At 43.9% G+C, this 15,262-nt stretch overlaps 1 protein-coding gene across 3 annotated transcripts in view; it reads right to left on the bottom strand.

Moving 5' to 3' along the window:
• TRAPPC9 (trafficking protein particle complex subunit 9) overlaps window positions 1–15,262 on the bottom strand; it is an 831,895-nt gene that overhangs the window by 757,588 nt on the left and 59,045 nt on the right. For all 3 annotated transcript variants that reach the window (XM_054018404.1, XM_054018403.1, XM_054018405.1), the window contains exon 9: window positions 12,545–12,688. In XM_054018404.1, coding sequence (XP_053874379.1) covers window positions 12,545–12,688 — 144 coding nt within the window. The remainder of the gene's footprint in view (window positions 1–12,544; window positions 12,689–15,262) is intronic.

Below are 15,262 nucleotides of genomic sequence, written 5' to 3'. Positions count from 1 at the left end.
GCAGTGCGCAGCCTCATCAGAAGTGCTTGTATTCACAGAATATCAGGGTTGGAAGGGTCCGCAAGAGGTCATCTAGTCCAACCCCCTGCTCAAAGCAGGACCAATCCCCAACTAAATCATCCAAGCCAGGGCTTTGTCAAGCCTGACCTTAAAAACCTCTAAAGGAAGGAGATTCCTCCACCTCCCTAGTTAACCCATTCCAGTGCTTCACCACCCTCCTAGTGAAAAAGTTTTTCCTAAAATCCAACCTAAACCTCCCCCACTGCAACTTGAGACCATTACCTTCTTGTTCTGTCACCATTACTCCTTGTTCTGTCACTGTTGCACTGTCAACATGGAGCAGTGTGGGACAGCTACTGAAGACCGGTACCAGTCAACATGAGCAATGCAGTGTCTACACTGACAATGCATTCACCTAATTTTATCAACTGACTCTACACCATTGGGGAGGTGTTGTTTCAGCATAGAGAGGCACTTATGTCAGAGAGCCAAATTTAAGGGAAGTGTCTACAGCTAGGTTGACATAAGCTGTCCTGTGTTGACTTCACCGTGTAGTGTAGACCAGGCCTAAATAAGGCATGTGACATGGTTCTTGTGGTACCCAGAACTGAGAGTCACTATGTTACACAGTCACCTCCGACAAAAGGGAGTGTCTTGCCTGTGGCAGCTGGGTGTTAGCTCCCTACCACCACCAGATTTTCATCCATTCTAACATGCTCCTCCAGGCTATGCCAGCCCCGTCTTTGTCTTGCAGTTTAAGAAGAGGTACACCCCAGGCCCAGACTTCCCTTTAAGGGTTCTACTGTCATGTCCACACTGGCTATTCACAGAAATCCCAAATCCTCTGCTTCCAAAGGAGCAGTGTACTCCAGTTTACCACTTTTACCTTATATCACCGCTCCTGTATAATACACAGCACTTATTTAAAAAAAAAAAAAATTTTTTTTTAAGAAAGACTAGGAGATTCCAATAGAAATAAGAGTGATGGAAACAAACAGTTACAACAGAAAACAATTCCACATAAACTAGGCCCTACACCAGGAGTGGGCAAACTTTTTGGCCTGACGGCCACATCGGGGTATAGAAATTGTATGGCGGGCCATGAATGCTCACGAAATTGGGGTTGGGGTGTGGGCTCCGGGCTGCGACGGGGGTGTGGGGTGGGGCTGAGGATGAGGGCTCCAGCTGGGGGGTACAGGCTCTGGGCTGGGGCTGAGGATGAGGGTTTTGGGGTGCAGGAGGGTGTTCCAGACTGGACCAAGGGGTTCGGAGGGCAGGAGGGTGATCAGGGCTGGGGCAGGAGGGTGGCTCAGGGGTGCAGGCTCCGGGTGACGCTTACCTCAAGCAGCTCCCAGAAGCAGTGGGATGTCCCCCCTCCGGCTCCTACGCGGAGGCACAGCCAGGCAGTTCTGCTGTGCGCTGCCCCTGCAGCACCGATTGGCCGCGGTTCCTGGCCAATGGGAGCTGCAGGGGCAGCATGCGGATCGGAGCCTCCTGCCCCTGTGCCTAGGAGCTGGAGGGGGGACATGCCGCTGCTTCCGGGAGCCCCACAAAGCAGCCCCCGACCCTGCTCCCTGACTGGAGCACAGCAGCAGGGCAAGCCCCAGAACCCACTCCGGAGCGGGAGCTCGAGGGTCCGTTTAAAACGGCTGGCGGGCCGGATGCAGCCCACAGGCCATAATTTGCCCACCCCTGCCCTACATTAATAGTTACTTTTTCTAATAAAGTAGGTTTTCCCCCCAAAGTTCAGTCTGTTGCAGAACTGTATGGCTTGACAGGAACCAGGATCCAATCTTTCATGAAACTCCCCAACTCAGCAAGATGTCTCCTCAGTGAATGGATGCAGAGTATCTTTTTCCTCTCTGTAATATACTGAATCAGTCTTTTGTCTTTATTCGCAGACAGGGCGACCCCATGTATCTCACAATCTTCCTTTTTACCGCAAAACGATTTCAATTGTTTGACGTTATCTTTGACAGTTTTCCATGGACTTTTCTGGGGTGGGGCTAAGGTAGACAATTTAACTTTGCATTACATCACTCCCACTTGAATAGGCCATCACCAAGGTATATGATTCCTTGGTGACAAACTTAGTCCAAGAGCATAAGGCATACTTTTCTATATAGTTACATTATTCCATAAATACTACCTATCACACATCTGACAATTATTATGAGTAGCGCTAAGTTACAAGTTTTCAGTAGAGACCTCACATGCTACCGTTCCTGGATAAAACACCATGAAAGTGGTGTATTAGGTGTGCTGAGTTTGTCAGATTTAAGACAGGAGCTGCTTGTAGAGAACAGTGACGCCTTTACCTGTTGGCACCAATGGGCCTCAGAATCATAGTATGGCTCCATAATTAAGGACTTCTCTACACATGGAGTTATTCAGGAACAGCTGTTCCTGATTATTTCTGTTTTGCTTAACCCATGAAAATGTGTTAAACGAAACAGGAACAAGGCACTCTTATTCTGGAATGTGAGTGCTCATACATGGTTGCTCTTCAGTACTAGATGTTCCTGAATAATTCCTTGTCTAGATAAGTTCTAAGAGATGTACACGTTCACTATACAGCTAAATAAGAAGTGAGTATGTGCAACACAGATTACCTTCCTTGCAAAATTGTTCTAAAAGTGCAATTATTAAAAATGTACTGTGCAGTCTTATTTTCAGAGTCTCCGAACTCTTCCAAATCTAAATCAATTTAATCACAACATCCAAAAGCATTTCTCAGTGAGCATTACCAACCTCCAAATTTCTATCCCCAATTTTGTCTACTGTAAGAAAGAAAGAAAGATATCCCATTTCTTAGAACTGGAAGGGACCTTGAAAGGTCATCGAGTCCAGCCCCCTGTCTTCACTAGCAGGACCAAGTACTGATTTTGCCCCTCATCCCTAAGTGGCCCCTCAAGGATTGAACTCAACCCTGGGTTTAGCAGGCCAATGTTCAAACCACTGAGCTATCCCTCTCCCTGAAAAGTTCAAAGGTAGCCACTCAGACTGTGTTTCTTTCCCCTGCTCTTATATGCTCAAAAACAGCTATATCATTTTGGTTCAAACTTTCCAAAACAATTAACCTTTAGTCAGTCACCAGGTCATGAAAATTTCAGCCTAATAAGTGAATTTTTAGAAAGTTATGAGTGACAAAAAACACCAGTTAGAAGTTCTGAAAACAGGCTTATTGCATAAAGGAAACAATAATAAGCTCCTAAAGTAATAACAGCACTAATAAGTGGTATAATTTTAATGTACAGCATTATAAGAAGCTGAATATTAGTGCCTTGGTCTGGTACTCTAATATAATCAACGGCACCAGCTTTTTTCAAATAAATGAAAAGAATCAAGAGCTTGCCATTTTGCAGTTTAATTTCGTGCATCAGCTATGCATAGCAGCATCTTAATCCATCTCTACAGTAAAAGGTTTTCCTAGGAGAACGCTATGCACTACACATTCGTATTCCTGATTATCTCATTCTTCTCAGACCTCCCCAACCACTTCATTATTAAAATGTATATACCAACACCACAGAAAACATTTTTCTGGTTCTTTGACAGAAAGAATTTTTAAAAAGCAAAGTAACTTGCTATGCCAGAGGAACTCTTAATTCTGTTTAAAATAAAACACAGTTACTGCAGAACATATCACTTTGCACTAGTATTCATTTGCTATAATCGATCATGAATATATGCTAAATTTATGCTGAATAGCAGTGATGCTTTTTAAATTGATAGAACCACACATTAAATATTAAACAAGCCTGTGCAGATCCCACCACTGCAAATTAGGTTGGCAATCATGTATTTGCTGTTGCAGGTCCCAGGATGTGGAACTTGCTTCCCCTTGACATCTATCCCTAGAAAGGAAGTTGGTCTTGGGGCTAAGGCACAGGACTGTGACTGGCTGTGTTCAGTTCATAGCTCTGCCACAGACTTCTTGTTGGATATTGGACAAGTCCATCTGTTGGTGCCTTTGTTCCCCATATGTAAAACTGGAATGATAGTTTGTGGGCTTTCTGTTTTTAAAACAGAGATGCTGTAAGGATGAATTGATTAATGTCTGAGACACATTAGGAGCCAAATTTTAAAGGTATTTAGCCACCTAATTCCCATTTAAAATCAACAAAAGTTACATGCCTAAATTCTATTAAAATACTGAAGCAATAAACAGATGAGACAATCCCTTTTGATTAAAAAATATTAAAATGTTCCCAAAAATATTTTTATTATGAACTTTTTTGGGTTTTGTGCTTCCCAACTCCCCTTTTTATGTTCATGTTTTCCCTCTTTGTGTTTGGTGCTTCAGATATAAAGTAATTTGCTATAAAGACAAAATGAACCAAAGAGAAATCACTGTTGGTAGACATGCTGGGAGTTAACTGCTCTATTCAGTCCATATACAATTACACTGGTCAACAATTTTTGAGAAGTCGTCTGCTTCAGAGATAAAATGTGCTATTTATTATGTATTTTGATGTGCTGAATTCAAATATGACAATTAAAACAACTGATTGTACTGTTTCTAAGATATTTAAGTTTTTACATATTATGTCTATGTATATTGTGTAGATGGTAGAGTTTTAATCATAAATTGTAAACCTAGGTCTTTTCATGTGTTTATGGTTGCTTTACATGATAATATTTCACCTGTTCTGTTTATGTAACACTTTAAAGTCAGCAAAAGGGTTATATAAAATTTATTATGAAACAAAAGGCAAAAAACTATTATGTACATAGTTTAGTCCTATTCAGTGTCTACTCGGCGCTTCTTGGCTTGTCTCTTGTATTCATTAAATGGAGCATCTCTTGTCACTGTCCAGCAATAGTCTGCAAGCTTTGATGGGCTCCATTTGCCCTGATAGCGTTTCTCCATTGTTGCAACGTCCTGGTGAAATCGCTTGCCGTCCTCGTCGCTCACTGCTCCGCAGTTTGGTGGAAAAAAAATCTAGATGAGAGTGCAAAAAATGGTCACGGAACATGGAAATCCTAACATCACCTGCCAGGAGATTCCACTGCTGTTGTCTGGAGCCCAATAGCTCTGCCTTACTCTTGGGGAGTTCCAAATCCCTGACAAGGTCATTCAGTTCACCTTGTGTTATGAGGTGTGGTTCAGAGGAGGAGGATGGGAGAAAATGTGAGTCCTGTGACACTGATGGTTCAGGACCAGAAGTTTCATCCTCTTCCTCGTCTGACTCAAGTGAGAATGATTCTGGTGCATCAGGAACCGGCAGTCCTTCTCCATGGGGTACTGGGCGTATAGCTGATGGAATGTTTGGATAATGCACAGTCCACTTTTTCTTCTTTGACACACCTTTCCCAAATGGAGGCACCATGCAGAAGTAACAATTGCTGGTATGATCTGTTGGCTCTCTCCAAATCATTGGCACTGCAAAAGGCATAGATTTCCTTTTCCTGTTCAACCACTGGCGAAGATTTGTTGCACAAGTGTTGCAGCATAGGTGTGGGGCCCACCTCTTGTCCTGATCTCCAATTTTGCAGCCAAAATAAAGGTGATAGGCTTTCTTAACCATAGTGGTTATACTGCGCTTTTGTGATGCAAAAGTCACTTCACCCCAAACATAGCAGAAGTTATCTGCACTGTTCACACAAGTACAAGGCATCTCTGCTCACTTTGGCTAAACAGAAATATGTCCCTTTGCAAAATCAAACTGACAAATAAGAGAGCATGACACTGTACGATTTCTAGAGCTGATATAGGGCAATTTGTTCAGCAGAGTGATGTAAGCTTCGTTATGATTGCATCATCCATGACTTCTAGGAATAACATGATGCAATTCATATCATGTATGACGCAATACCAGCTTAAGATTGCATCATTCATTGTTTTGCCTAAAAAGCAATGTCCAAACCCAGTCAGATTTATTCATAGATCCAGTCAAAGATGTAGTTTAGTCATTTCTGATTTAAATTGAGATCCCTTCCCTTTATAACTCACTTATCTTCCGCCATTCCCAAGTCAAGGGTCGTATATACTGACCCAATAGCATATCTTGAAAACTAGAGCCAATCAACAATTTTAAGCATCATTTTCGTTCTCCGTGACCCAGAATTAGTAAAGTTTGACTACATTTATTTCAGAAGCATTTTGGCTGTAAAGCAGTGTTACTTGTCAAAGGATGAAAGGTGACATGAAAAAATGATTTACAGATGTTATTTGTTTTTTTTAATTGCATGTATAAGTGGACTAGGCTATATTTCTTTACTTTGTTTAAATAAATTTATCATTAAGATTTACCTAAGAGTTCAAGAGAAATAATTTTTGTCTGTTGGGTATATAAATAGTGTCTTTATTTGCTATCCTTTCTATAGGACTTTTTTCAACCACTAAAGAGTGACTCCATTTGGAGCAAAGGAGCTGCTCTCTTTGCTGGACAGCTGCCAAAGAGAGTCAGTCATTCTTAAAACAATTCTTGATGTGTAATTATTTCCTTCAATTCCCCTAGTTCTCCTACATCTCCAACAGAGAAGCAACAATAGCAAAAAGAAACAATTTAATTTATGGGGAGCCAAGAACTTGTCTTTGAAAATAGGTGTGTTTTTTTTTTAAAAAAAACATCTTTCATCATGGGGCCCTGTGTTGTTACTTAAGGTAATAAATAATTTTATATCAAAGATTTTTTCATCAAAAAACCAAATACCTGGCAAGAGGAGAGTAACAGTAGTTATCTTTTGTTTTCCTCTTGGGCCTTGTTTATATTTTCCCCTCAAAAAATCCTACCAATGTTAAATCGGATTAAATCTACAACTGACATCAAACGTGGTGACAACACTGGCATTCACTGATGTTCTAACTACTGTTTAATGACAAATGTACCAACTCCATCAGAGACAAGGTGGGTGAGACCAACCTTTTACTGGACCAACTTTTGTTGATGAAAAAGAGACAAGCCTAAAAAGAGCAGCTCTGGGTAGCTTGAAAGTTTGTGTCTTTCATCAACAAAATTTTATCCAATGAAAGATACTTCCTCACCCATCTTGCGTCTCTAATATCCTGGGACCAACCCGGCAAACAAACTCCACTGAAACGTAATTTGAAATACACACAGAAAAAGGGAGGAAATTCAGATAAGTGCATCCAATCTCCAATACGTCCACTAAGTATAATAAGTTCTTAGTTAAACCTTGTTGAGTTGTGATTCTATTATGTGCAGCTGCTTAAGGATTGATGTGTCAAACTTAATGATGGCATCACTGCCCCATCGCCTTAGAAGGCTATTCAAACTATTAGATTGTGCTTGTCAACAGGTGTTCCCAATATATTCAGTCTAGGAGTATGTTTTCTGAACTGCATCTATTACTCAGTTTCAGTCATGTCATCTCAAACAACACCTCCCTCTATTAAGATTTGCATACAGCTAAAAACATCCTTAGTAATGGTTTCATCAACACATATAATTACGTTTTAATCCTCCCTCATAAATCAATCCCTTTATGTTTGTGTGTATGCATAATTTGTACAGAGAAAGAAAACACTGCAGCATAAGGCAGTCAATCCTATTTGCATATGGAAAATGTTTTAAGATATTTAATTGTAATGTTACACATGAAAAGCGTAGAATACAAAACAGAAGCTAAGAAACGGTACAGCAGCTTGTTTATTATGTTAATTTCAGTTATCTTTTGCTTGTGCAATTTTATCCTTCTAATATGTTAAGAGTTAATCTGAGAGTTTGCAATCAACTATTGTTTTTCACCTGTATTTCTTAATTTCTTTTTTTTTTTTTTTAATATTTTATTTTAGAAGAAAAAATTACTTGTCCTCCTTTTTCCCCCTCAAATGTGCTCACCATAACTGAATATGGTGGGTCTTTACTTGGCTGTCCCAAAATAGAGGGAATGGGGCTCCTTTAAGGGGCCCTACTGCATTTGGGATAGGAGGGAGAAAAGAGAGGGAGGACAGACCAAGTGGGTGCACTGAGTCACCATGAACACCGGTGAGTGGAGGAGAATTATATTTATACACCAGGCAACCAGAAGGAAGTCTCTCATCAATCACTAATCAGCAGAGTGATTCCTGTAGGGGCAGGGTGGCTGGCTATGCTCTCTTCTTACAGCAGAGAGAGAGAGAATGTGTGATTGTGGGGCAATTCAGTGTGGCAGCTAGTATGAGTGCTTCCAACAAGTGAGCGGGGCTGGGAGGCTACCTACAATTTCTCCACTAGAGAGTTGTGAGTGTAGCCCTTAGTTAGATACAGGAAGGTATCTCTATTCACTGTTAAACTGGTAGAATTGCATACATTTGCTAGGAGGACCAGGGCATCCAGGAAGATTACTTTTCATGAACTACAAAGTGTGGACATCTTCAATTTCACACCCCAGGCAGTGGCCTTGGAATGGGTATTTTACACTTGGCAGTCAGCTGCCTCCCTAATCAAAACCAGACCATATATACTGATGGAAAATTAAGAGATGGGGGGTTTTCATTGGGTTGGACAATTCCTTAGTCAGTACAACAGTATTTTCTTGAAGGGGGGCATGAGAGTCCAGCTGAACGTTGTCAAGGGCTGCTTACTGGATCAGGAAAGGGATGGGAACAAACTCAACAAGAGATTTTTCCCATTCTAGTGGCAGTGACTACTTGCAAGAATTAAGTCAGGCATGAGAGAGGCAATTCAGGCAGCGGTCCATGTTGATAACAGCCACTTCAAGTTACTCAAAATATGGGATTGCCAGAATTTGAAAGTTAGTGCCAGTGCGGAGGCCATTCGGGTGCTTCTAGATCTCTGGAAGGTTAGTTCTTAATTGACAATTTTGTCTTAATGCAAAGCAACTAGCACTTTGAACATTCTATATATTGGGGATGTGAAAGAATTTAGTTCTCTAGCAAGGCTAATAAGGGTTCAGCAAGGAAGGATTTAGATGGGGCTTTGGTAGGGTTACCATTCGTCCGGATTTACCCGGACATGTCCTCCTTTTTGTACTAAAAATAGCGTCCGGGGGGAATTTGTAAAGCACTCACAATGTCCGGGATTTCCCCCCTCCCCCGGCAGAGCAGACCGAGCGGCTGGGAGGGCTGCAGGAAAGTCTCGGGCTGGACTCCAGAGCAGCTGTAGAGGAGCCGGATCCGCCCTGCATTCTGAGCAAGTGTATCAGCACAAAGTGCAGCCCTCCCCCTTTTGCAACTGGGAGCGGTTTCTGCCATGCAGCGTAGCAAAACGGGAGCGAGAGCACTTTGTGCTGATACAAGGGCAGCTCTCCCCTGCAGCCCGGTCCGAGCCAGGGACCGGGTTTTGTTGTGCAGGGCCAGGGACCGGGTTTTGTTGTGCTGGGGAGCTCAGCCACGTGTCCGGCTCGCACAGAGCCCAATACCCTGTTCTGAGCAGCAGGGTAAGAGGGCCAGGGGGCAGGAAGGTTCTGGAGGTGGCAGTCAAGAAACGGGGGGGGGGGGGGGGAGGCTTTTTGGGGCGAGTGGAGAAAGTTTTGGGCAGTCAGGGTACAGGTAGGGGGTAGGGTCCTGGGGGGCAGTTGGGGGGGTCTTAGGAGGGGGCAGTTAGGGGACAAGGAACAGGGAGTCTTAGGTAGGGGGTGGGGTTCTGGAGGGCAGTTAGGAGCAGGGGTCCCAGGAGGGGGCAGTCAGGGGACAAGGAACAGGGAGTCTTAGGTAGGGGGTGGGGTTCTGGAGGGCAGTTAGGAGCAGGGGTCCCAGGAGGGGGCAGTCAGGGGACAAGGAGCGGGGTGGGGGGCTGAGAGTTCTGGGGGGGAGCTGTCAGGGGGCAGGAGTGGGGAGAGGGATCGGAGCAGTCAGGGGACAGGAAGCAGAGGTGTTTAGATGGGTTGGGAGTTCTGGGGGGGGGGCTGTCAGGGGGCAGGAGTGCGGAGAGGGATCGGAGCAGTCAGGGGACAGGGAGCAGAGGGGTTTAGATGGGTTGGGAGTTCTGGGGGGGGCTGTCAGGGGGTGGGGAGTGGTTGGATGGGGCGTGGGAGTCCCAGGGGTCTGTCTGGGGGTGGGGGTGTGGATAAGGGTTGGGGCAGTCAGGGGACAAGAGGCAGGGAGGCTTAGATAGGGAGTGGAGTCCTGGGGGGCAGTTAGGGGCAGGGGTCCCAGGAGGGGGCAGTCAGGGGACAAGGAACGGGGGAGGGTTGGGGGTTCTGGGGGGGCGGGAAGTGGGAGGGGCAGGGGCGGGGCTCTTCCCGTCCTCTTTTTTGCTTGCTGAAATATGGTAACCCTAGGCTTTGGAATTGAGGGATCTGCAAGAGAGATCCAACGTATCTGACACCCTGACTCTCAGAGTCTCAAAAATCACCTAAAAATAAATAAAATAAATAGAGAGAGCGCGCACATGATATCTCATAGAACTGGAAGGGACCCTGAAAGGTCATCAAGTCCAGCCCCCTGCCTTCACTAGCAGGACCTAAGGGACATCTAGGTGAGTCACAATACTACAAAAGCATGGGGGAGGCTGGGATTTGCCCAGTCAAAGTAGTACAGACTTGCTTAGTGTAGGTGCCACTTTCTTCACAGGGGAGGGAGTTACCTCATGAAAGGAAACTTCAGTTCAAGGTAATGTCAAAGAGCATGTATTGTTTGGATTCCCCTGGTGAAATGGCATCGCATGAACTCAAGATTACATTTGTTACATCCACAGAACAGCTTAGAATACAAGCCCAACAGTTATTCTTATCTCTGGTGGCATCCAAATACATACAAGGAAGCCCCTGTTGGGGAGGATAATTCAGAGGTATGTGCTAAACTCTTCATGTTTATCCCTTCCTTCAGGATCACATGAACAGTCACAAGAGTTGGTGACCGGCTGTGCAAGCAAAATATTGTGCATCTGGCCAACAGGTAGGGTGACCAGTTCCCCTTGGAAGCTCATTGCTGGATCTCAGTAGTGAGGCAGCCCCAAGTCACCTTGAGCAGCGGGGTGCTCTACGGGGAGCAAAATAACAGGTCACAGTTAAGGCTAAGATTTTGTCATAGGTATTTTTAGTAAAAGTCATGGACAAGTCACAGGCAATAAACAAAAATTCACGGAAGCAGTGACTTGTCTGTGACTTTTGCTGCTGCAGCTTCATGGTTTCCCCCACCACCATGGTAGCTGGGAGCAGTGGGTTCCCCCTCTGCCTGCCACAGCTGGAAGCTGCAGGGAGGCCCCCCTCCACTCACAGCAGCTGGGAACTGCAGGGTGACCATATTTCTTAAAGAGAAAATGAGACACCCCGAGCCACTTGCCCAAGACGTCCCCCTCTCCACCCTCCCATGAGGCTGTCGCTTGTCACTGAAACCATAAGGAAGGCCCCCTCAGGAGACTGTCACCCGTAGCTGGAACCCTGCCAGGGCCCCAGTGGCTGCTTGCTCCAGAGTCCCGCAGTCCCTGGGGCTGAAGCAGAGCATGTCATAGAGGTCTCTGAAAGTCACGGATTCCATGACCTCCGTGACATAAACATAGCCTTAGTCATAGTCAATGTTTGAGCCTGCCGGCACTGAGCCAAAACATCCAAGCAGACAGTTTCCCAGAGATTCACAGCTGGATCTCAGTGACTAGGTGAATCTGAGTTGGCGTGGCAAAAGGTGCATGTTCTGGGACCAGCTGATGCCCTTTTTATACTCTGGCAGCCAGAAAGCAGCCACCAGAAATTATTATTGTATATCTGGAGTGAAAACTATTTAGATTTTGTTATTGGGTTTATTTAAACATAAGGGCACAGAGAGATTTAAATCAGATCTAGGAGGACCTTTTCCTGGGAGTGACTGTGAAATGCTGTAGTAGAGGGAATGCTGGGTTGCTGCCAGGCTTCCATGGGTTGACAAGGCCAGAAAATGTGTGAAACATCTGAAATTCAGAGGATTGGTGAATTTGGTGGATTACATGCAAAATAAAAAAAATAAAATAAAATAAAACCTGGTACCAGAGTTATCCAGGGACAATGGGATACACCTCTTCAACCAGAGAGTAGATATATTTTTAGCTGACATTAGGAAGGGAACTATTAACTATCCAGGAACTCAAATGGGGGTTGAGGGGATAAAGCAAAACTAATTGCTGATCCCTCCCTGTGTCTAGTACAGGTAATTGTTAAAAAAAGGGATGCAGTTTCCTGATTAACAGGAGTTGGAAATGGACTTAGCTGAAGGCATCACATAAGGAAGCTAGGAAAAGGGGACTGATCTCCTATCACCTGTACAGTGGGATGATCACACCCCTCTTTTAGCCCACCCTGAATCCTAATATAAGGAGAGGCGAGCAGGGTCTCAATAATGGACTGGGACCACGGTGGGAAGGGCTCAGAGCAGCCATCCCAAGTAGGTGAAAATAATTAAGGAAGAAATGATGACCTGTACTGTACAATTTATTGCTGAGTATTCCCAGATATGTTAAGCATATAAAGTTACGGCCTAATTAACACCACATCCACTGCACCTCATCTTTCTTCTGTGCACCTGGGACGAAGTTTTCACTCAATCCCCTTTAAGATGACACCTCTAGAACTTGTTAATTTAAGTACATTTCAAAGCATTAAATATCACATCACATCTTCACTATCATACAGAAAAAAGTAATTTACCTTTAAAAAATCCTACCTTGATCAGAGAGAAAATCCAACATGATTTGGAGAAGGAAGGACAAGTGTCGGACAGAAAGAGCAGGGTTTCCCATTCTTCTTGAAGCATACACTAACTCATGAAGCAAACGCATTTGCACTGCAGCCCATCCTTTATGAGTTCCTATAAAATAAACAGGAAATCACTTTTGTTACATTTTTAATAAAACCTAAAGTAGCTTAAAAATATAATTACATTTGGTTCTTCTACAGATCCCAAATAAGCAATATATTGGTGTTTATATAAAAGCTGAAGATTAAAAAACACCCCAGATTTTAACTTAAAAAAGCGCTAGATATAATGGTGGGGCATGGTTTTGTTTCTTTGTTTGTACTAGAGTGAACCTACATGTAAAACATTTAAAAAATTAAAATTTCATTTCATATCCTCTTCCAATTGCAAAGATAAATTTAGTATGTAGTGGAAGAGTAAGTTACTTATCTTGTAATAACTGGAGGTTCTTCAAGATGTGTAGTTCCTATCTGTATTCCACTGTGAGTGTGCACATCTGCTCATGTGACTAGAGTTGGAGAATTCTTGCAAGTAGTGTCCGTTGGCCCGCGCACGCGCCTTTGCCCTCCTTGTGTTTCCAACTGAGGGCATAAAGGGCAGAGTGGACTAACTGACTCTCCAGTTCCTTCTCTACCACAAATCTAATAAAGATTCAAAGTAAAGGGGAAGCAGGATGGATAGTAGAATACAGATAGTGACCACATACCTCAAAGACTCTCCAGTTACCACAAGGTAAGTAACTTCCTCTTCTTCTGCAAGTGCTGGTCCTTATATGTATTCCACTACGGGTGAATGATGAGAAGTACTCAAGTAGAAGGAAGATGCATGGATGAAGACAGCAGAGTCATTTGGAGGATCACGGTCCCAAAGGTTGTCAGCAGAGGAGTTCTGCACTAGAGCATACCATCTCGCAAACAAGTGGATGGAACTTCATGTACTTGCCCAGCAAATGTCAAATAAAGGTACTTCCACTGAAGTTGCTTATGCTCTTGTAAAATGAGCCCTCACCCAATGAAGGAAAGAAAGATGCAACAACTGGTAGCAGAGCAGGATACAACCTGAGGTCCATTTAGAGATCCCCTCAGAGGACACAGCTTAACCTCGCACTCATTTTGCTATAGCAACAAGACGTTACTCTAGAAGGTATTCATGATGTGTTTGGTTGGTGAATACACTGAACCATGCCTAAAGGCAACGTAGGTGCATGAAGCCAGGTGCCTCAGGAGGGAAAAAGACAAGTTCTGACTGGAGTTCAGGAGTTGTGCATAACCTGATCTGTCAGGTAGCTCACTATCAGAAGCCTGTTCCTTGGAAAATAAGCTCTATCTGTGACTGAATCTAGGGTGGTCCCTAGAAAGTTTACAGTTTGCATCAGAGTGAGGATATTGACTTCTAGGAAAGAATGTAGTTGAAGCATTATTCAGGTCAACTCGTAGGCTCCTTGACATATCCTGGCAATGAGAAGCCAATCATTGAGATGAGGAAGATGGTGAAACTGTTGCATCTGCAATGAGCTGCTATTACCAGAAAGACCTGGGGGCAGTGACAAAGCTGAATGGGAGCATCCTGTGTTGGAAATGGTCAGGATCCACTATGAATCTGAGGAAAGTATCTGTGGGAGCAGTGAATATCCAAGTGAAAGTAAGTGTCCTTCATATCAACAGCTGTAAACCAAATGTACTTTTCCAGGGATGGGATTATTGATGCCAGAATTACCATGCGAAATTTCAGCTTGCGAATAAAGTGGTTAAGATTGCAGAGATGGAGGATAGGTCTCCACCCACCTTTCTTTTTGGGGGAAGCACATATAGAGTAACAACCTTTTCCTTTGCTGGAGGAGGGATTCCACTTCTTGCCTGAGAATCCCCTCGAGAGAATGATCCCTGAAGAGGGATAGGAATGAGGGTTTTGTAGGAAAGAAGGAGGGAAACTCACTTGCTTAGCTGGATTGGATAATATCCACTTGTCCATTATGTCAGCACTCCTGTTGTGGGAACAGAGTACTAAACGACCCCCAAAGGATACGTGCAGATCAGATAGTTGTGGTATCATTAAATAGTTGTAGCTCTCAAACTCCCGTAAAAAATATCTTCTTGATGTAGATGTGGGAGGTGCAGGGAAACGAGACTTCTGTACTCTTCTTACGAAGGTCATCTGCAGACCACTTGTGATAAACTGTTGAATTGCCAGTCTATATTTGGAAGGCTGGCTGCAATACTTCCTTTTGGGGGCAAGCGTACATATTCCCAGGGAGCCAAATAAGTACTTTACAAATAAGTAAAGATTCATCCATCTTTTTACAGACGCAGTGGGCTCCATCAAAGGGCAAGCCCTCCATGGTGTTTTGGACTTTCCTTGGCAATCCCAAAGCATGTGCTGTGAGTCATGGCTACATCACAATGGCCACATCACAATGGCCACTGACATCCAGTTAGATGTGTCTATTGCTTCAATTGCTGATCGGTGCAGTTCTGGGCACCAGCTTACCCTCTTCAGTAAGAGCCTGGAATCAAGCTCTGTCTTGCTGCGGCATCAAGGGGTCCCTGGGTCCCAGTCTCCTAGTATAAGCAACAGACACATTTACAGTGGAATGGTCTGATGGAGATGTGGAAATAGAAGTGTCCTTTAAATTGAGAGCTGCAAACCAGTCCTATGTGGAAAGGGAGGGGATCATCAGAGACAGAA

The sequence above is a fragment of the Malaclemys terrapin genome, chromosome 2 (genome assembly GCF_027887155.1).
Source record: "Malaclemys terrapin pileata isolate rMalTer1 chromosome 2, rMalTer1.hap1, whole genome shotgun sequence".
NCBI classification, from domain to species: domain Eukaryota; kingdom Metazoa; phylum Chordata; order Testudines; family Emydidae; genus Malaclemys; species Malaclemys terrapin.
This window is presented reverse-complemented; position numbering and strand designations above follow the sequence as displayed.